The sequence below is a fragment of the Phacochoerus africanus genome, chromosome 15 (genome assembly GCF_016906955.1).
Source record: "Phacochoerus africanus isolate WHEZ1 chromosome 15, ROS_Pafr_v1, whole genome shotgun sequence".
NCBI lineage: Eukaryota > Metazoa > Chordata > Mammalia > Artiodactyla > Suidae > Phacochoerus > Phacochoerus africanus.
This window is the reverse complement of record NC_062558.1, coordinates 12,316,775-12,339,070: the sequence shown is the minus strand read 5'-3', so window position 1 is coordinate 12,339,070 and position 22,296 is coordinate 12,316,775. Positions and strand designations below refer to the sequence as shown.

Genomic DNA, 22,296 nt, shown 5'->3' with positions numbered 1-22,296 from the left:
CATATCATGAAAACAATAAGCAATGTGCTGAGCAGAGTTTCTGTCGTATATCTCTCATCTGGAGACCTTCAGGAGCCTCAGTTTCCTTGTTTGCAAATTGAAAATAATAATTATACTTTCCTCCTTAGGTTGTATGAGAATGGTTGGTTAATAGGTGCTCAATGAATATTAGTTGATTCTGATTCTAAGTTTGAATTAACATTTTAAAAAATCCTTCTGTCTGGCTAGGAAGCACTTCAGGTAGGAGGTAACTAAGCTGTGATTTGGAGGAAAAGGACAAAAAAGTTATCTCAGTTCCAGGGAGAAAGTGGGCATGTAAAGTGTATAGTTTTGTTTTTGTTTTTTTGTTGTTTTTTTCAGGTGAGCTGGCATTGGAAGAACTTAACAGAACTGGATCAGCTCTGGATGCTCAAATGTTTACGGTTTAACTGGTACATCAATTTCTCTCCAACTCCCTTTGAGCAGGGTATATGGAAGAAGCACTACATTCAAATGGTGAAAGAACTCCACGTTACCAAGCCCAAGGTAAATTTGGGAAAAGAAACAGCAAAATTACAAATAGCAACTATTTAGGAATTCTAGAACTAAGACTAAATGATCAAACTTGAAGTTGGGGAAGGCAGTTGGTTCAAAGGAAATATACTCTGACTTCAAAATTCTCCTTTTCTGAGAACTTGACAGCCCTTTTCAAGATATCCCTGTAATATGAGAGACACTCCTAACCATCGTTCCCCCCAGGTTAGAATTATGGAGCTGCTCTAAGTGTGGCTATACAGATTCCTGGATTCCTGAATCTCTGACTCCTGCACCACACAGTTCTGACCCTGGGACTCTGTGGGGATGGACAGTGTATGTTACAAATGGGTCATCGAATTTTACTTAACTAATTCAAATTTTCTATGTTTCTACTGGGCAAGCTGAAGTTTATTTTTATGTCATTTATAAAGAAAAGTTTTCCAATAAATCAGTAATTAGAGAAGGGCATAATGGGCATATTAAAGTTCTTTCGAAGCTAGAAACTAGCAATGTAAAGTCTTTACATGTGGTCATACAAAGTAAATAGTGTGAGCATAATTTTTCTAGTGGTTTTCTATGTGTTATCACCCATGTTTATGTTCATTCTTGGAGTCACAGCTAATTAGATAATTTATGGGAAATTTTTATGAGCCTTTTCTTTATGGCATGATCTATACACATACAGAGTTGTGCATTATTTTGTACAATAGATGAGTTCCTGAAAAAATTACATGTAAATTAAAAATTTTTAATGACTTTTAAAACCACAAGAGTTTTCTGTAAAAAAAGCTGCAGGGAATCCTTTCCAAACTGAAGAATCCTTTTGAAATATGAGTAGTTAACTCCTAACATGCTCATTTAGGTTAGTTTTAATGTGCTTGCTCAAAGAAGAATCTATCTACATTTAATATAGTAATAAGCTATGCATAATTAATATTGTTACAATTGCAATGATAAAACTAGTCTTTCTGATTTCAATAATTGGTGTTTTCTGTGAGAATTTCTTTAAAAAGAACATTTTTAACGGCAGTGGTAGAAAAGTTATTGTAAAAATTATAGTATCGGGAGTTCCCACTGTGGTGCAGTAGAAACGAATCCGACTAAGATCCATGAGGATGCAGGTTCGATCCCTGGCCTCACTCAGTGTGTCGGGGATCCAGCATTGCTGTGGCTGTGGCATAGGCTGGCAGCTGTAGTTCTGATTTGACCCCTAGCCTGGGAATGTCCATATGCCACAGGTTCAGCCCTTAAAAAAAAAAAAATTTACAGGGGCCATGACTCTTTTTTTTGGTCTTTTTAGGGCCACTCCTGCGGCATATTGACGTTCCCAGGCTAGGGGTTGAATCAGAGTTACAGCTGCTGGCCTACGCCACAGCCACAGCAATGCAGGATACAAGCCGTGTCTGTGACCTACACCACAGCTCACGACAATGCCAGATCCTTAACCTACTGAGCAAGGCTAGGGATCAAACCTGCTTCCTCATGGGTACTAGTCAGGTTCATTAACCACTGAGCCACATTGGGAACTCCATGGCTTTCTTTTATCATAGGCTTTCTTTGACTTTGATTCTCAATTGTATGCAGGGAATGGTATGCAACAGCTGAAGTTTGGGCTGTACTGGAGCAGCATAGAGAGAAGTGATTAACCTCCTTGTAAAATGAAATAAACTGATTTTAATGCCATGTCTTTAGCAATAACTCTTTTTCTACAAAATACTTATGCAAAATAACAAATAGGTTTTTTGTTGTTTTGTTTTGTTTGGCTGCACCCACAGCATGCAGAAGTTCTGGGGCCAGGGATTGAACCCACACTGCAGCAGTAACCAGAGCCACAGCAGATCCTTAACCAACCGAGCCACCAGGGAACTCCAAAATAATAAATAGTTCTGATGCAAGAAATTGCCACCTTTTTGCTCATTATTAAATTTCTGTGGGGAGTACTTTGTTATATTAAACTTCAGTTTTACTGTTAAAGAAATAGATCTGGAGTTCTCTTATAGCACAGTGGGTTAAGTATCTGATGTTTTGGAATTCCTATTGTGGCTCAGCGAGTTAAGAACCCAGCTGGTATCCATGAGGATACAGGTTCAATCCCTGGCCTTGCTCAGTGGGTTAAGGATCTGTTGTTTCTGCAAGCTGCAGTGTAGGTCACAGATGTGTCTCTGGTCTGGTGTTGCTGTGGCTGTGGCACTGGCCAGCAGCTACAGCTCCAATTATTACCCCAGCCTGGCACCTTCCATATGCTGCAGGTATGGCCCTAAAAAGATGAAAGAAAAAAAGAATCTGGTTTGTCACTGCAGCAGCTTAGGTTGCTGCTGTGGCACAGGTTCAATCCCTGGCCTGGGAACTTTTATATATGCCTTGGGTGTGGCAAAAAAAAAAAAAAAAAGAAACAAACTAACAAACCTCAGGAGTTCCCATCATGGCTCAGAAGAAACAAATCTGATTAATATCCATAAGGATTCGGGTTTGATCCCTGGCCCCGCTCAGTGGGTTAAGGATCCCGTGTTGCTATGACCTGTGTTGTAGGTCGCAGATGCAGCTCGGATTTGCCCCCTAGCCTGGTAACCTGTATATGCTGAGGGTGTGACCCTAAAAAGACAAAAAAGAAAAAAAAAAGAAAAGAAAGAAGAAAGAAATAGACCTAAATCAGAAAAACAAAGGTTAATAAAATCAACTAATAAACTTACATTTATTGGTTAAAAAACTGGACTTAAGTCAGAAAGACTAAGGTTAGTAAATGTCTAAGGTTAACAAAGTCAACTGTCAGCACTACACATACTTGAATAATTTGTGTAATTCCCTGAGTTTGCTGCAGTGATGGTGAACATAGATAGCCACTAGAGTAGAAGGTAATTTACCTTCCTTCAAGCCCCATCACCATCTCACTTCCCCGAGTACCTCATACTTGGCATGTGCGTCAGCAGAGCTTTTAAAAGTATTTTATGAGTAGATGGTAGGAGTTAATACTAGTTTCCCCCAACCTTAAAATGGGAGGACTGGACTAGGCTGATCTTTACTCTCTGTGAGGCTATACTATCTACTCAAAAAAGCATAGTTTCAAACAGACTTCACCTGGAAAAAGAAGCATAAGTGAAGAAGTTCCTGCTATGGTGCAGTGAGTTAAGGATCTGGCGTTGCCACAGATGCAGCTCAGACTTGATCATTGGCTCGGGAACTTCTATATGCCTCAGGTGTGGCCGAAAAAGAATTAAAAAAAATAATAAGTTAAACCCAAAGTAGACACAAAGAAGAAATAATAAAGAACTGGAGTTCCCATCATGGCTCAGTGGAAACAAATCTGACTAGTATCGATGAGGACACAGGTTCGATCCCTGGCCTTGCTCAGTGGGTTAAGGATCTGCCTTATGAGGCTCGGATCTGGTGTTGCTGTGGTGTAGGCCAGCAGCTGTAGCTCTGATTTGACCCCTAGCCTGGGAACCTCCATGTGCTGTGGGTATAGCCCTAAAAGAATAAATAAATAAATAAATAATGGTAATAAAGAACTGAGCTCAATGAAATTGAAAAGACAAACAATAGAAAAAAATTTCAGTAAAACCAAAGCTACTTCTTTGAAAACGTAAATAGAATTGGTAGATTTCTAGCTGGAGTGATCTAGGAAAAAAGGGAAAACAAATTACTAGTAACAGGAGTGAAAGAGGAAGCATCACTGTAGATCCTGTAGACATTGGAAGGATAATGAGAGAATAGTCTGAACAACTCCATGCCACTAAATTTGACAACCCAGATAAAATGGAAAATCCTTGAAAAACACAAACTACCAAAACAGTCTCTGTAAGAATGAGAATACATGAATAAATCTTTATCAATTTTGGAGTCCCCTGGTGGCTCAGCAGATTAAGGATCCAGCATTGTCATTCCTTACCAATTTAAAAATTGAATTCATAATTTTCAAATCTTTCTACAGAATGCCTGACTCACCTTTGTGAGTTCTGTAACACATCTAAGGAAGAAATACCAAGTCTGTATAAGCTCTTTGGGAAAGTAGAGAAAGAGGGAAAACTGCTCAACTCATTACCTTTACTTATTTATTTTGTTTGTGTGTGTGTGTCTTTTGTCTTTTTAGGGCCATACCCACAGCATATGGAGGTTCCCAGGCTAGGGGTCTAATTGGAGCTGTTGCTGCCGGCCTATGCCACAGCGACAACAATGCCAGATCCGAGCCTCGTCTGCGACCTATACCACAGCTCACGGCAACGCCGGATTCCCAACCCACTGAGCGAGGCCAGGGATCAAACCTGCCACCTCATGCTTCCTAGTCGGATTTGTTTCCACTGCACCACTACAGCAACTCCCCTCATTACCTTTATACCAAAACCAGATAAAGACTTTACAAGAAAACAAAACAAAACCACAAATCAGTATCCCTCTTGAGCACAGATATAGAAATCCTTTAAAAATATTAACAAATTTAATTCAGTAATATATAAACAAAGATGCTACACCACAGCCACAGCAACATCAGATTGAGCCAAATCTGTGTCCTGCACTGCAGCTTGTGGCAATGCCAGATCCTTAACCCACTGAGGGACTGAACCAGCATCCTCAGGAACACTATGTCAGGGTCTTAACCCAATGAATCACAAGGTGTATATTTTTATGATTCAGGTAACTGCAGTTGTGGAAAAACTATACAATGATGTGGTAGGAGAGGGTGCAGTACAGGATAGAGAGGTTCAGTGCATGGACTTGAAGCAGGACCACCCCGGATTCAAACTCTGACCCCATGTATTACTACTTTTGTGGTAGTTGTGAGCAAATTAATTAGTTTATTCTATCATCAATTTCTTCTGTAAAATGGGAGTAGTTAGTATTACGTTTTAGAATTATTGGGAAAGTTAAATAAAATAATGCACGAACAGTTCCTGACACAGTGCCTGGCAAGTACTCTTGGGTTCGTGGCTGCCATAACCACTGTCACCATTACCATGGCCATCATGGTGCTGGTGATGATTATGTTATCATCATAGTGGGTTTTGTTTTTGTTTTTGTCTTTGTTTTTGTCTTTTGAGGGCCGCACCCACGTGGCATATGGAGGTTCCTGTGCTAGGGGTCCATTCGGAGCTGTAGCTGCTGACCTATACCACAGCCACAGCAACACAGGATCCTCAACCCACTGAGTGAGGCCAGGGATCAAACCTGTGTCCTCATGGATGCTAGTCAGATTCATTTCCACTGAGCCATGACGAGAACTCTTATAGTGTTTTGAGAACAAAAATAATTAATTTTCTTCTTCTAGACACCTCCAAAAGATGGGTTTGTGATCGCCAATGTTCAACTAGTTATAAGCAGTTCTCCAGAGGAAAAGCCATTTCCTTCCTCAGCTTTCCGGTCCTCTGCCTGTTTAAGAAAGAAGAACCACCCAGGGGAGAAAGAACTCCCACCCTGGCGATCCTCTGACAAGCATCCGACTGACATCATTCGCTTCAATTACCTGGACAACTGTGACCCCATTGAGCACAGCTGGCAAGGGTGAGAATCCCGCCTTTCTCCTCCACTTCTTTCCTTTCAGAAACCACTTACTAGCACTTCAGTCTATGAAAAGATGAAAACAGAACTTAATGTGAAATACAAATGCTTTTTTTGTTTTGTTTTTTTAGGGTCGCACCTGTAACATATGGAAGTTTCCAGGATAGGGGTCGAATCGGAGCTGTAGCTATTGGCCTACACCACAGCTCACAGCAACACCAGATCCTTAACCCACTGAGCAAAGCCGGGGATCGAACATGCACCCTCATGGATACTAGTTGGATTCGTTTCCACTGAGCCATGAAGGGAACTCCCACAAATGCTTTTTACTACATAGAAACAAAAAGTAATTGAAAAGTAAATTCACCATTACTGGTAAATGTGCCCTGTTCTTTGTATTTGTTTTTGTTTATTTTTTGTCTTTTTTTTTTTGGCTGTACCCTCAGTATATGGAAGTTCCTGGGCCAGGGATCAGATCAGAGCCACAGTTGTGACCCATGTCCTCAGGCATGGCAACGCCTGATCCTTTTAACGCATTGTTCTGGGCAAGGGCTCAAACCTGCATCCTGGTGTTGCATTGACACTGCTGATCCCAATCTGCCACAGCTGGAACTTCTGTTCTGTTTGTTTGTTTGTTTTTTTCCCCACAAATGGCATACAGACGTTCTCAGCCCAGGGGTCCACCCAGGGATCAGGAGTGACCTGAACCACAACAGTGACAATGCTTGATCCTTAACCCACTAGGCCACCAGGGAACTCCTGGACGTTTGTATTTTGTAACTGTAATGCTTTAACATCACAGCTTCTTTAAATATTTTAATATCTCAAATTCCAATCCAACATCATAGACTCCATTCTTGTCATTTCCATATTTTCACCCCCCTTCTGTGACCACGATACGCATACACACATACATATATGATTTTGATCATATATGTACACATAAAATTTTGTATAAAAGTATATTATATATACACACCGTATATATTTACTTAAATTCTGAAAGTAATTTCAGAATTGCTATCTCATATCATCATTTAAACAAATCTACCAACTAGAATTCAATATTTGTGGTTCTTTTTTGCCTTTATCCGGACTCAAAAGTTATATAGACTCAAAAGTTATTTCTTGTTGTTTTTTTTTTGGCATTTCCTTCAGTGTGGGTATGTTAATGTGATTCTAAAGTTAATACTAATGGAGTTCCCGTCGTGGCTCAGTAGATAACGAATCCAACTAAAAACCATGAGGTTGCAGGTTCGATCCCTGGCCTCGCTCAGTGGGTTAAGGACCCGGCATTGCCGTGAGTTGTGGTGTTGGTTGAAGATGCGGCTTGGATCCCACGTTGCTGTGGCTGTGGCATAGGCCAGAGGCTACAGCTCCGATTAGACCCCTAGCCTGGGAACCTCCATATGCCGTGGATGCTGCCCTAAAAAGATAAAAGACAAAAAAAAAAAGAGTTAATGCCATATAAAAGTATACAAAAAGTGTACAAAAGGTATACTCAGAGAAGCACATCATGCACCCCTCTCATCTCCTCCACACCATCCTATACTGTCATCTTTTCCACCTCATTCCCACTTATAAATATCATTAGTTTCTGGTTTATCCTTCCAATGTTAGTTTTTGCCTGAAGTTACAAAAGATACCATTTTCCAACTCTCTGATTGAAAAAAAAACTTTGAAGTTTGAAATATATTCTATTGGTGAGGCTGTGGGCAAACAGGCACTCTTGTACATTGCTGGTGGGAATATAAATTGGCACAAAATTTATAGAGAAAAATTTTAGAATATCCAGCAATGATTGTATATTTTTATATTTTGACCTAGAAATCCCATTTCTAGGAATCAACCTTGAAAACACCAAAAGTACATCAGTGCAAGGATATTTATTGCAGCATTGTTTATGATTTTGAAATACTGGAAATAGCTTAAATGCTTATAAGTAGGAGAGTGTTGAATAAGCTATGCATGGTCCATTCACACAATGGAGTACTAGGCAACTGTAAAAATGAATGAGGAACATCTCTCTGAACTGGTAAGGAGTGATTTCCAGGGTACATCATTAAGTGAGAAAAGCAAATTGCAAAAGAGTGTCTACAGAATCCTTCCCATAGTATAGAAAGGAAAAAAAAAGTAAGAAAATATACATCTGTATCTGTATATATGTATGTATCTGTTCATTTGTTAACACACACACATAAGATAAATAGAAATTAAGGAAACAAGTTTTGAAATATTTGACAATAATATATTAATATTATTAAATTATTAAACCAAGAATAATAATAAATAATATTAAACCTAAGTCAGGTGATCACTGTGAGGATTAATATATGTAACATGCTTATAATAGTGCTTGACATGTAGTAAGTAATTACTTTTTCGTAGGATGGTTTCTAAAATTATATTATTTGGCTAAAAAAAGGAAAGGGAAAGGGTAATCCCAGAAGGCTTGATGACTTGGGGACACTCAGATTACATTTGATTTTTCTGGGCCATTGGGGTCCCTTTAGAAGATGAGATGAGAGTGGTATCCCTAATTAAACAAGAATTGAGCTATTTGAAGGCACAGACTATCCCTTACTCATCTTTAAAAGTTTTTGGCCACTTCCACGGTTTGCAAAAGTTCCCAGACCAGAGACTGAACCCAAGCCACAGCAGTGACAGTGCCAAGTCCTTAACTGCTAGGCCACCAGGGAACTCTATTTAAATTTATATCACCACTGACTGTCACTGCAATACTCATTAAATGTTCAGTTGTGAAATAATTGTAGTCTTTTGATTCATGAACTTCACATTCTTCTAGTTATATCAGAAAAAGTACAATTCATTTCCTGATCATTTAGAATGCGCCGAGGGAAAAAGGTAAGGCACAAAACAGAGTTTGAAAGAAATACTACCATTTACATTTAAATGGGTGGAGGAGAAAGATATGCATATACACATACATATTTTTATATACATAAAACACCTCTAGAATATACACAAGAAACTGATACTACCGTTTTCCTTCAAGGAGAACTATACGTTAAAGGCAAGGATGGATAAGCAAATTTCACTGTATATCCTTCTGAACTCTAGAATTTTGAACCATTGTGAATGTATAGACTATATTGATTAATGTATCCCTGGAGACAGTATTTAAGTTTGTGGCCCTCAGTATTGATTGGGTTGGTAAGTCAAAGAGAGGCAAGTTTAGATACCCAGGTACATTAGCATGAGAAAAACTGATAATCTCCTGAATTTTCTGTGAGACTCAAACATTATTTGTAAGGCAATAATTGCATTAAATGTTAGTGTACTGAACACTAATTAAAAGACAGAGATTATCAGAAAAGGTAAAAAGGCAAGAACCAAGTATATGCTTTTTTTTTTAGAAGAGATACACCTTAAACATTAAGACACAATTAAGTTTAAAGTGAAATGATAGAAAAATATGTACCATACAAAGAGGAAGCATAAGAAGGCTAGAATGACCATTAATATCAGATAAAATAGACATTAAAACAGAGAGTATTACCAGACATAAAAAGGGGCATTTTATGATGCAGAGATCATCTCAACAGAAAGATATAATTGTTGCAAATGCATATGTACCTAAGTCTGAAAGTACATACGACAAAATTTGGAAGATTTAAAAAGATAAATAGGATCCAGCGTTGTCGTGAGCTGTGGTGTAGGTTGAAGAGGTGGTTTGGATCCCGCGTTGCTGTGGCTATGGCGTAGGCTTGGCAGCTATAGCTCCGATTAGACCCCTAGCCTGGGAACCTCCATATGCTGCGGGAGCAGCCCTAGAAAAGGCAAAAAGACAAAAAAGACAGAAAAAAAAAAGATAATAGACAATTCCACAAACACATCAAACTCATTTTTTTCAAGTTCCTGTGCTGTGTTCACCAAAATAGACCAGATGCTTAGACTCTTCAAAGAGTCAGTGTCTTGGGGGTGGGGGATAAAAGAGGTGGGGGAAATGTTCTAGATGTAAGAGACACAAATCAAATGCAGTTGGACTCTACATGGGATTTGGTAAAAAAAAAAAAAAAGAAAAAGTATTATAATGAGTATTCGTGGGACAATTGCATAAATTTGATATGGACCAGATATTAAAGTGATATTAAAGAACTACTGTTGGCATCCCTGCTATGGTCAATGGGATCTGCAGTGTCTCTGCAGCACCAAGATGCAGGTTCGATCCCTAGCCCAAAGCAGTTGGTTAAAGATCCAGTGTTGCCGCAGCATGGCATAGATCTCAGCTGTGGCTCACATTTGATCCCTGGGCAGGGAACTTCCATATGCTGTGGGTGTGGCTGAAAAAAAAAAAAAAAAGATAGATTCTGTCTAAAAAACAATCAGATATCAAGTTAGAAGTTCCCTGGTGGTGCAGTGGGTTCAGTACCTGGCGTTGTCACTGCTGTAGCTCAGGTTGTTGCTGTGGCTCAGGTTCAGTCCCCAGTCCAGGAACTTGTGCTTGCACGTACGTGCAGCCAAAACAAACAAACAAATATATATATATCAAGTCAGTTTTCAGGTTTCCTTGAATGTCTTATAAGTGTTTGATGTTTTTAAACATCTGGTTTGTTTAATCAGGTTGCAGATAAGCTCCACATATTGCACTTGATCCATACATAACTTAAGGGGTCTTTCTTTCCTTCTTTCCTTTCTTTCTTTCTTTCTTTCTTTTCTTTTCTTTTCTTTTCTTTTCTTTTCTTTCTTTTGGCTCTTTTAGGGCTGCACTTTCGGCATATGGAGGTTCCCAGGCTAGGGGTCTGATTGGAGCTACGGCTGCCAGCCTACACCACAGTCGCAGCAACTTGGGATCTGAGCTGCATCTGCAACCTACACCACAGCTCATGACAACACCAGATCCTTAACCCACTGAGGGAGGCCAGGGATCGAAGCTGAAACCTCATGGTTCCTACTTGGATTTGTTTCTGCTTCACCATGACAGGAACTCCTCTTTTTTTTTTTTTTTTTTATGTATAGGTTTCCTCTCTGTCGTTTTCTCTCTGTCCACCCCCCCCCCCAACCTTTCAATTTTCTTGTTATAGAAATCTGGGCATTTATTCTGTCAAGCTTCTCATCTTGTAGATTTTGGTTATTGCACTCCCAACATGCAGCTGAGCACATTCTTCTGTCTCTTGTATGAGGACACACTGGTCATCAGATCTGGAGGCCTGAATATATAATGATCATGTACGTCCATCATGAGGTACATCATTTCTGCTTGTCCCATTTTTTGTGATGTTAGTGGCCTCCGTTCATTATTTTAGGCAAACTTTTTCTGGAAAGGGCTAGGCAGCAACTACACTATGCTTTGCAGGACATATCATTACTCTGCCATTGCAGCCTGAAAATTGCCGCCGACTGTATGAAAAAAGTAAGTGGATGGTGTTCCAATAAAACTTTATTTATGGGAGTTCCTGTTGTGGCTCAGCAGGTTAAGAACCTGACTAGTATCCATGAACATGCAGGTTCAATCCCTGGCCCCACTCAGTGGGTTATGGATCAGCATTGCCATGAGCTGCAGTATATGCTGCAGACCCAGCTCAGATCCTGAGTTGCTATGGCTGTGGCGTAGGCCAGCAACTGCTGTTCACATTTGACCCCTGGCCTGGGAACTTCCATATGCCGCAGGTGTGGCCCTAAAAAGAAAAAAAACAAACAAAACTGGCCTTGAGGCTGTGGTTTATTCTATTATATACAACAGTTTTAGAAAATAAATATTAAAATTAATACAAACAATAGGATTACTGAAAACAGTTTAGGATTTCTGTACCTGTTTTAGTCCTCAGGATATATTCTACTATGAATATTCAGATAAATTACTGCATTAAAGTTCCATGAAGTAATTCCTCTATGTAGAATAATGCCTCCAGCTGGACAGACAAGATCATTGTTTTGTGTTGTTTTTAAGATTTTGGGAATTTTCTTCCTTCACTTTATTTTATAATTTTGAGAAAAACTAAGATGGCTCCAGAGTCAAATAAATATACAAACCAAGATGTATTTAGGGAAGTCTAGCTTCTGTTTTTACCCTTCCATATTGTTCCTTGTTCCTGACTGGATCACACAGGAATCCTACTGAGAAGTAACTATTTTTCAAAATGTGATACAGTCCTTCCATTTAAAAAAATATGTAAACAGGAATTCCCGACTTGGCACAGTGGAAACTAATCCGACTAGGAACTGTGAGATTGCGGGTTTGATCTCTGCCCTCTCTCAGTGGGTTAAGGATCCGGCGTTGCCATGAGCTGTAGTGTAGGCTGAAGACTCAGCTTGGATCTGGCGTTGCTGTGGCTCTGGCATAGGCTGGTGGCTACAGCTCTGATTAGACCCCTAGCCTGGGAACATCCATATGCTCCGGGTGTGGCTCTAAAAAGACAAAAGACAAAAAAAAAAAAGTAAACACAGCCCTTTCTGAAAAAAATGATAGCACACGATTCATACCACTTTATCCCCCTTTCTTTTTTCATGTACCAGTATATATCCTGGAAATCACTCCACAGTTACATAAAGAAATATTCTGCCTTCCTTTTCACACATCATAGTCCTCCATTATATGGATGTGTCAGAGTTTATTCAACCTGTTCTCACTGATAGACATTTGGCTCATTTCCAACTGAATGAAGGCAATCCTTTAAGCCATAGGAACAACAAAAGCAAATGGACAAATAGCGATGCCAACCCCCAAAGCTTTAAAGTGATATCTGTAATGTGTCCAATGCTTTCCAATTTACAGAAGAAGGAAAAGATCTGAAAAAAACCCAGACTTCAACCGACAGTCACATGACAAGAAAAATAAATTGCAGGACAGAGCTAAACTGAGAAAAGCACAGTCATTGGTAAGTAAGCCTTCCAAAAGATTCCCACCATAATGTTAATGAAAATTGCTGTATCTCTAATCCTGTTTTCAAAACAATTTATTTTAATGAGAATCCTCAAGTGGTGGGGTTTTTTGTTTTTTGTTTTGTTTTGCTTTTTAGGGCCACAGGTGTGGCATATGGAAGTTCCCAGGCTAGGGGTGGAATCAGAGCTGCAGTTGCCAACCCAGGCCACAGCTCACAGCAACACCAGATCCTTAACCCACTGAGCGAGGCCAGGGATCAAACCCGCATCCTCATGGATACTAGTCAGGTTCTTAACCCACTGAACCACAAGGGGAACTCTCAAGTGGTAGTTTAAATCCTGGTCTCTGACAGTGACTGACATGCTGTCACCTTGAAGATGCCCTTTACTTAATCTCTCTGAACCTCTATTTTCTCACCTGTTTAAAACAAAAAAAAAAGAAAAAGCATGGATGAACTGGTGTGTATGAATCTGCTTTGAAAACTATACAGGTGTTCCCTGATGGCTCAGCAGGTTAAGGATCTGGCATTGTCCCTGCTGTGGCTCAAGTTACTGCTGTGCCTCTGGTTCAATCCCTGGCCCTGAAACTTCCACATGCCCAGGCATGGCCAAAAAAGGAAAAGCTATACAATATATATGGTCTTAAGGGTGCACTGCTATCATTAGTTCTTTCTTCTCCTGTGAGTTCTTTGGGGTGGGGGGAGGGGAGCCTATAGAAATTTCGCTGTAGAAATTACTTATCTGTAGGGTGAAGGTTCTATTCACCTTAGAAAAAGGTGTGCTGTTCATAGCTTTCCTGCTACCAGTGGAACATGATTATAAAAGTACCTTTCAAATAACTTCAGAAAAAATAACTTTTCTTGACCTAATTAAAAAATAACTAATTGACTACCTAATAAAGTCAGTGACTGTGACTAGGGAGCATTATTATTTCATAGCAGAATTTCCCAAATTGTGGTTCTGTACCCCCAGTGGATCCCTTTCAGCACATATGAGAGAGAGTCTTTGGGGCAAAGTAGAAGGGAATAAGGATGGAATAAAAAGCTCATATTAGTAGTAAAGATTTAGAAAAAGGCTGAGGATATACACTCAAGCAAAATAAATGGGTGTCAGTTGAGAGAAGAATAAGTGTGTATTCATGCATAAATCACTTTTATAGCTCTCCTTTAAAGCACAATTACTTTCTGTTTAAATGCATTTTCAAGTGTTATGTTCCAAACGAGAGAGAGAGAAAGATGAGTTTTCAAAAATGGGGTAGTCTGTACGCTGAGGAGCTAGTTTTGTTAGACTGGATGAGGCTTCTCACAGACCTATGTACAGATGCCCAAGGGAAGGGGGAAGCTTAAAACAGAGCTGTAAAATTGTCAGTGAAAACCATTAATTGAGAAAGAATTAACTTTGTGAGGCTTATCACCCGCACCATTCAAGCTTGCTCCTGCCCGGTTCCCCAGCCCATCCTAGGCCAGGAGTAGATGAGAAATTTGGGGAAGAGCAGGGAATCTGAAGAAAGATAAAGGTTGATGGTGACGTATGCTTACAAGTTATCAACACAAGTGAACATTTCTCCTGCTTAAAACAAAACAAAACAAAATTGAAAGCTAAACAGAAGCCTTTCTTCTGGGTTTTTGACATTCACCATCCGTCACACAGGAGCAGAGCTTGCTTAAGTTAAAATAGTATAAATTTAAAACTTTAAAAGTGTTAATAAAAGCTGAAAGGGAAACCAGGGCAAATTAAACGATGGAGAGCCATTAAGGTATTAATAAGCAAAGTACGGGATTGTATCGATCTACTTGTATTATTTATGTAAATAAGCTAATTATAATCAAAACACATGAGCCATAATTAAGCCCTCCAAAAGAGAGCCGGGATCTTTGACTCTGCAATGGTGTCCATGATAAGCCTGGCTGTTCCGGCCACAGGCTGCAGAGGGCGAGGGCCCCCTCTCTACTCGGCAGTTGGCCCCACCATGCACCACATCCCTTGGAGGAAAAGAGCAACCTCCTACATGAGGCAAGGTGATTGTGAAAATGAAGAAATGCCAGCCGGGAGGCCTGAGAGGACAGGAAATAAGTATTGAGGAAATTCAATTAGGGGACACAGGAGAGTAGAGAGTAAGTAAAACCCTGACAGAAGCTCCCCTTGTGGCTCAGTGGGTTAAGAACCCAACTAGTATCCATGAAGATGCGGGTTTGATCCCTGGCCTCGCTCAGTGGGTTAAGGATCTGGTGTTGCCACAAGCTGCAGCTTAGGTGGGAGATGCGGCTCAGATCTGGTGGTGTTGTAGCTCTGGTGTAGGCCTGAAGCTGCAGCTCTGATTCAGCCCCTACCCTGGGAACTTCCATATGCCACAGATGCAACCTAATAAATAAATAAATGAAACCCTGACAACTGCATCTGTAGAGAGATTGTGGTAGATACAGCCCAGGTGTGATTGCAGGGGAGAAAATCACGTATTCATTTGATAGATCTTGCATCATTGAGACAGGTGTATCTGGGAAGCTTCAGAACTAGAGAAACAGGTAAGCAGGCAAAACTTAGCAGACACCTTATCAAGCAAGAATGAGAAGGACAGATCACCCAAGCCTGAGCCCTTGAGTATTCTTGAATATCACTGAGCAGAAAAGGGGCATGTGATACCTGGAGAAGTTATAGCTTTGTGAAGTGGAAGGGTTGGAAGAGGAAAAGTCATGGACATAAAAGTACAAAAAGAGAGTTCCCATTGTGGCTTAGCAGGTTAAGAACCTGATTAGTCTCCATGAGGATACAGGTTCGATCCCTGGCCTCACTCAGTGGGTTAAGGATCCGGCATTGCTGCAAGCTGTGGTGTAGGTGGAAGATATGGCATTAACTGTGGTATAGGCCAGCAGATGCAGCTCCAATTTGACCCCTAGCCTGGGAACTTCTATATGCTATGGGGACAGCCCTGAAAAGACAAATTAAATTTTTTTTCAAGTACAAAGAATATTTTTTAGGCCATCTCCCCCAGGAGTGGCTGTCAGGCCACTGAGATATTTTTATTTTTTGCCTGTCATTGCTTAGAACCTTCAAATATGAGAGTTCTCTCCCCAAACAGAAACATTCTCAGGGAAACAGTTTCAAACCCAAGTATATTGCTGTGAGTTGGTGAGGTATTATGTTATTATTAGGTTACAGTTTACAAAGCCTGCCCCTCACAAGGATACCTAGTTTTCTCTTATACTGTTTTGGGGGGCTGCACCCACAGCATACAGGAATTGAACTTGAGCCACAGCAGTGACCATGCCAGGCCCTTAACCCACTAAGCCACCAGGGAACTCCTCCTCTTACACTTTTAATTCTAGCACTGCCTCATCATAGCTGCTTCAGCTGAACCACTTTTTGGTGTGAATCATTAATGGAAGATCGGAATAAAGCCTAAATGCTTTGCAGTTTTGAAGGTGGTTTATTAAAAATCACAAGACTATCAAGAAATGCCCGTTACCATGAGTTATTATAATAAAATCCCATACAGGGAGTTCCCGTCGTGGCACAGTGGTTAACGAATACGACTAGGAACCATGAGGTTGCGGGTTCGGTCCCTGCTCTTGCTCAGTGGGTTAACGATCCGGCGTTGCCGTGAGCTGTGGTGTAGGTTGCAGACGCGGCTCGGATCCAGCGTTGCTGTGGCTCTAGCGTAGGCTGGCGGCTACAGCTCCGATTGGACCCCTAGCCTGGGAACCTCCATATGCCGCAGGGGCGGCCCAAGAAATAGAAAATAAATAAATAAATAAATAAATATAAATAAAATCTCATACAGCATAGAGCAATCAAAAAATAGAATCATGTTATTGCAGGAATGGGGACCCCTTCCAGGGCCCGAGAGTGGAGTCTTGTCTAACACTGGGAAATGAATTGTCTGGAGTTCCCTGGTGGCCTACCAGTTAAGGACTAGGCATTGACACTATTGTGGTTTGGGTTACTGCTGTTGCTTAAGTTCAGTCCTGGCCTGGGCATTTCTGCATGCCATGGATGCAGCCCCCCCACCCCAAAAAAAGGGAAAAAAAATGAATTGTCTGAGGAAAAACATGTGCTGACAAAGCAAAACACTTTATTGGGAAGGGGCTCCCAGGCAGAGGGCAGCAAGGTGAGGAAACCCAGGAGAACTGCTCTACCATGAAGTTCGCAGCCTTGGGTTTTATGAGAATGGAGTTAGTTTCTGGATTGTCTCTGGCCAGTTTTCTTGCTCGGCCCATATTTGGTCTGGCTCTGGGTCCTTCCTGGTGGCTCACGCATCTCTCAGCCAAGATAGATTCCAGCGCCAAGGATCCTGGGAGGTTGGTCGTCTCTTCCTTCTTATTGGTCCCTCCTGAATTCTCCTAGTTAGTTTATGGGGCAGCACCATGCACCTTATTGGGGCCTCCCATTGAGACAACTCGTGCAAGCAGTTATCCTGCCTGGCCAAGGTGGGTAGTTTCTGTCTAACAATCTCAGTATGGTCACGTTCCATCTTATACTTCAGGCATTTCCCATCACGTGTAGAGGTGAAAACAAATTTTTATAATTTTTTTTGGTCTTTTTTTGCTATTTCTTGGGCCGCTCCCGCGGCATATGGAGGTTCCCAGGCTAGGGGTCCAATCGGAGCTGTGGCCACCGGCCTACGCCAGAGCCACAGCAACGCTGGATCCGAGCCGCGTCTGCAACCTACACCACAGCTCACGGCAACGCCGGATCGTTAACCCACTGAGCAAGGGCAGGGACCGAACCTGCAACCTCATGGTTCCTAGTCAGATTCATCAGCCACTGCGCCACGATGGGAACTCCTGAAAACAAATTTTTAAATCTTAACAGGTGGCCCCACAGTTCCTCTTTGGGGAGGGGATGGAGGGATCTGTCTTTCTCTGGGGGGAAGCCGCTGAGGAGCATATAGGGAGCAGTGACATCCAGAGGGCTTCCATGCTATAGGCACCTGGATTGCAGAGGGCAAACCTGCCCGGCTGGAGATTAGGGGAAGTTTGTTGTTTCTGCTCCTGCAAGGGGAGAGGAGGGAGAGGAGGGGAAGAAAGTGCTAAGAGGTGGACAGACATGCTAGCAGGATGGAGAGAAGTTGAGACAGGGCAGGGGAGATGAGCCAGATCAGCGATAGATTAGGGTAACCCATCCATTTGCATCTAATTGATTCACTCTTACTGGGCTGTAAACCCCGCCTTCCATCTCTCTCAAAAATTCGACTCACTTTACCCATGGAAGCAGCATCTCAGAAGTCTAGAAACCAAGAAAGACCCTCAGGGAGTTCCTATTGTGGCTCAGTAAGTTAAGAACCTGACATGGTATCCATGAAGATTCGGGTTTGATCCCTGGCCTCTCTCACAGTGGGTGAAGGATCTGGCACTGCAAGGTGAGTTGTAGGTCACAGTTGTGATTTGGATCTGGTGTTGCTGTTGGCTGTGGCTGTAGCGTAGACCCCTAACCCAGGAACTTCCATATGCTGAGGGTGTGGCGAAGGAAGGAAGGAAGCCCCTCGGGACCAGTTAAAAAACCAAGGGGGGTGGGCTTCGGATTTGCCAGGCCCTGAAATTGGGACCTCAGCTGACTTATTATTTCTCTCGTCTTTTTTTCCTTTTTCCTATCATGTTAAGTATAAAAACAAACACATTTCCTCTCACACTGAGCTTTTTCTTGGAGGTTAGAAGTCCTCACTTTCTAGGTTCTGATTTGATGGAAGATTTCGAAAAACTTGCTGTTCACAGTATTCAGCTATAACAAGTAACAAAAGCCTCTAACTGCCTGCTTACTCTAATTGCTTTAGATGAGATCTTTTCTTTTTCTACGCTCTGCTAATTCCAGCCTCTGCTGTTACCTTCTGGACCTCTTTCCAGGATAACTTGATTCTTAATGTCCTGATTTTTTTTTTTTAATGCTTCTTTAAGCTTTCTCACCCACCCCCCACCCCTGCCTGGGTCAAAAGAGTAGGAAAAAGGAATATTCTCTAAAGTGATTGCTGGTTCATGACATGGAAAGAATGGTAGTAAAAGAATCAGGAGACTCTTGTTTCTAGCCTCAGCTCTGCTGTTAACTAGAAGTCACCCTATTTTTCATTTCTCCATTTATTAAATAAACATAAATATAAAATGACATCTTTGGAGTTCCTATCGTGGTGCAGCGGAAACGAATCTGACTAGGTACCATGAGGTTGCAGGTTCGATCCCTGGCCTCGCTCAGTGGGTTGAGGATCCTGCGTTGCTGTGGTGTATGTTGCTGACGCGGCTCGGATCTGACATTGTTGTGGCTGTGGTGTAGGCGTGCAGCTACAGTTCCTAGCCTGGGAACCCTCATATGCTGCAGGTGCAGCCCTAAAAAGACCAAAAAAAAAAAAAAATAGAGAGAGAGAGACACCTTTCAAGTCCATTCCAGGCTAAATCTAGATCTGCAGACTACATTTACTCTCTGTTGTCTCCTAATACCTGAGGGACACAGCTGTGACTAAAGTGATTTTATATAGACTGCCAAAAAAGAATCCAGTAAAATCATGAATCCTAATTATAAACCATTAAAAACTGGTTACTGTCTCCCAACTTTTTCTTTGAACTTTAGAACACATGATTAATTAAAACAGAAGAATTTGCAAAGCAAAGTTTTTGCAGAGGCTTCAATAGACTTTTTTCGAATTCTGATGACTGCCCAACCCCACGTTGGCTTAATAATGTCTGTTTGGATGTGCAGAACTAAAAATATATAAAGGAGAGACTTTTAATTATTTAGTTCAATCAGTGAAATTCCTGAGAAATTTATTTGGAAGTAACAATAAGAAAGAATATGGGTTTTACGATCTGAGACACCTGGGCTCTTTTACTAAACAGTGCAACTTTGAATAAGTTACTTAACCTCTCTGAGCCTCAGTTTCTTCATCTATAAAATGGGATTAATGATACCTCCCTTGTAGGACTGCTGTGAGGACTAAATATAAATGCCAGATGTATATTAAGTATTTAATACATGTTTAGGTTCTCTACCATTAAATATCATCTTTCATTTTGCTGACCAAGAGCATAGGCTTGGAACAGTCTAGGTTCAATGTCTGATCCCACAGTTTTAGCGGCTCAGGGAGTTGAGCCAAATTACTAACATTTTGGAGCCTCTGTTTCCTCATCTGTAAAATAGAGTTGGTACCAACAGTGCCCAGCTCAAGTAAGCATTCAGTAACCAGTAGCTAACAGTGATAACAACAGCATGGCAATCACCAAATCACACCACATCACCACAGAGATGGCAGGAAGCTATAAGCTAGCACTAAGGGTGAGCAGCTGCTGAGATACTGACCAGGGGTCAGCCAGGTGGTCAGGAGGAGGCTCCAACCTGTGGAATAATCTTCTCTTTCTCACTTTTGCCTTACTTTCCCCACTTTCTTTGCCTTTCTCCTTTGCCTCTCAGTGTCCACTGTGTAAAAATGGTTGCATCCAGAGCTGTATGAAATGTAAGCCCTAGATTTTCTCTTCCTGCATGGCCTCCGTAATATCTTATGCCTGCTTGTTACTCCCCATTGGTGTTGGGCTTTTTATTCCACACTCCCAGACGGAATAGTGTGTGTTGAACTCAGTGCCATGAATTCTTTGCTATATGCCTTTGGCTGCCTACTAACTACAGTATTGGCTCTTGTTAATTTCTGATACCTAGAGAAGAAAAAGCCTAATTGCTACGAATCCTGGGGGCAAAATTAACTCTCAGGAAGGACCACTTCTTAGAGCCTTTGTGTTTCTCCTTTGGCTCTAAGAGTGTGCAGATTACTTGTTCTGTCTTGTGGCCTCTTTTATCGTGCTTCGCATAACAAATTACTCTGACATCTCCAATCTCCCTGATTCTCTTTCACTGATTATTTAGACTGGGGCCAAATGGCTAGTTGTTTTTAGTTAAAAGTTAAACACAGAAGTTCCCTCTGTGGTGCAGTGGGTTAAAAATCTGACCTTGGGGAGTTCCCATCGTGGCGCAGTGGTTAACGAATCCGACTAGGAACCATGGGGTTGCGGGTTCGATCCCTGCCCTTGCTCAGTGGGTCAAGGTTCTGGCGTTGCCGTGAGCTGTGGTGTAGGTCGCAGACGCGGCTCGGATCCCGCGTTGCTGTGGCTCTGGCGTAGGCTGGCAGCTACAGCTCCGATTAGACCCCTAGCCCAGGAACCTCCATATGCCGCAGGAGCGGCCCAAGAAATGGCAAAAAGACAAAAAAAAAAAAAAAAACCTGACCTTGGGAGTTCCCGCGTGGTACAATGAGATCGGCAGCAGCTGGGAGCTCTGGGATGCAGGTTTGATTCCCAGCCCAGCACAGTGGGCTAAGGATCTGATATTGCTGTAACTGTGGCTTAGGTCTCAACTACAGCTCAGATCTGATCCCTGGCCTGGGAACTCCATATGTCTCGGGACAGCCAAAAAAAAACCAAAAAATCTTTGGTGGCTCTGGTCACTGTGGAGGCATGGGTTCTATCCCCAGCCCAATGCAATGAGTTGAAGGATCCAGGGTTGTCTCAGCTATGGCATAGGTTGCAGCTACAGTTCAGATTCAGCCCCTGGCACAGGAACTTCCATATGCTGTGGGTGCAGCCATTAAAAAAAACAAGCAAACAGGGAGTTCCCATCGTGGCTTAGTAGTTAATGAATCCGGCTAGGAACGATGAGGTCACAGGTTCGATCCCTGACCTCGATCAGTGGGTGAAGGATCTGGCGTTGCCGTGAGCTGTGGTGTAGGTCCCAGACGCAACTTGGATCTGGCGTTGCTATGACTGTGGCATAGGCCAGTGGCTACAGCTCCGATTAGACCCCTAGCCTGGGAACCTCCATATGCCGAGGGTTCGACCCTAGAAAAGACAAGAGGACAAAAAAAAAAAAAAAAACCCACAAAAGTTAAACACAAAATATTTGACACCATGGGCTTCTCTTGAGTATCTATCAGAAAAGATGAACTGTGTTTATGAGTTATATGATATGATTAGTTATGACAGGTATTTTAATTACTGTTATTACTGGAATTTAAAGCATGTATATAGTGGTTCCCATTGTGGCTCAGCTGTTGAAGAATCTGACAAGTATCCATGAGGATGAGGGGTTCGATCCCTGGCCTTGCTCAGTGGGTTAAGGATCTCGCATTGCCGCAAGCTGCAGCATAGGTCACAAATGCTGCTCAGATCCCACGTTGCTGTGGGTGTGGGGTAGGCCAGCAGCTGCAGCTCCAATTGGACCCTTAGCCTGGGAACTGCCATATGCTGCTGGCGAGGTCCTAAAAAGCAAAAACAAAAAAACAAAACAAAACAAAAAAACACCCAAAAAGCAAAAACAAATTATATATGTAGTACACACATAGATGCACATGTATAATTTTTTGTAATGCAGTATCTTACTATAAACTACACTAGAGGCCAATTTTTAAAAAGGGGGAGGTGGGTGGGGTTGCCTACAACCCCATATCACAGGCTTAGGAGGCTTAAATGTAGTAACAAATCT

The 22,296-nt window shown here is 41.7% G+C and overlaps 1 protein-coding gene across 1 annotated transcript in view; it reads left to right on the top strand.

Moving 5' to 3' along the window:
- Positions 1 to 22,296, top strand: part of FBXO16 (F-box protein 16) — a 52,364-nt gene that overhangs the window by 24,550 nt on the left and 5,518 nt on the right. The window contains exons 5-7 of the mRNA XM_047761760.1: positions 361 to 525; positions 5,777 to 6,009; positions 12,743 to 12,845. Of these exons, the coding sequence (XP_047617716.1) occupies positions 361 to 525; positions 5,777 to 6,009; positions 12,743 to 12,845 (501 nt within the window). The remainder of the gene's footprint in view (positions 1 to 360; positions 526 to 5,776; positions 6,010 to 12,742; positions 12,846 to 22,296) is intronic.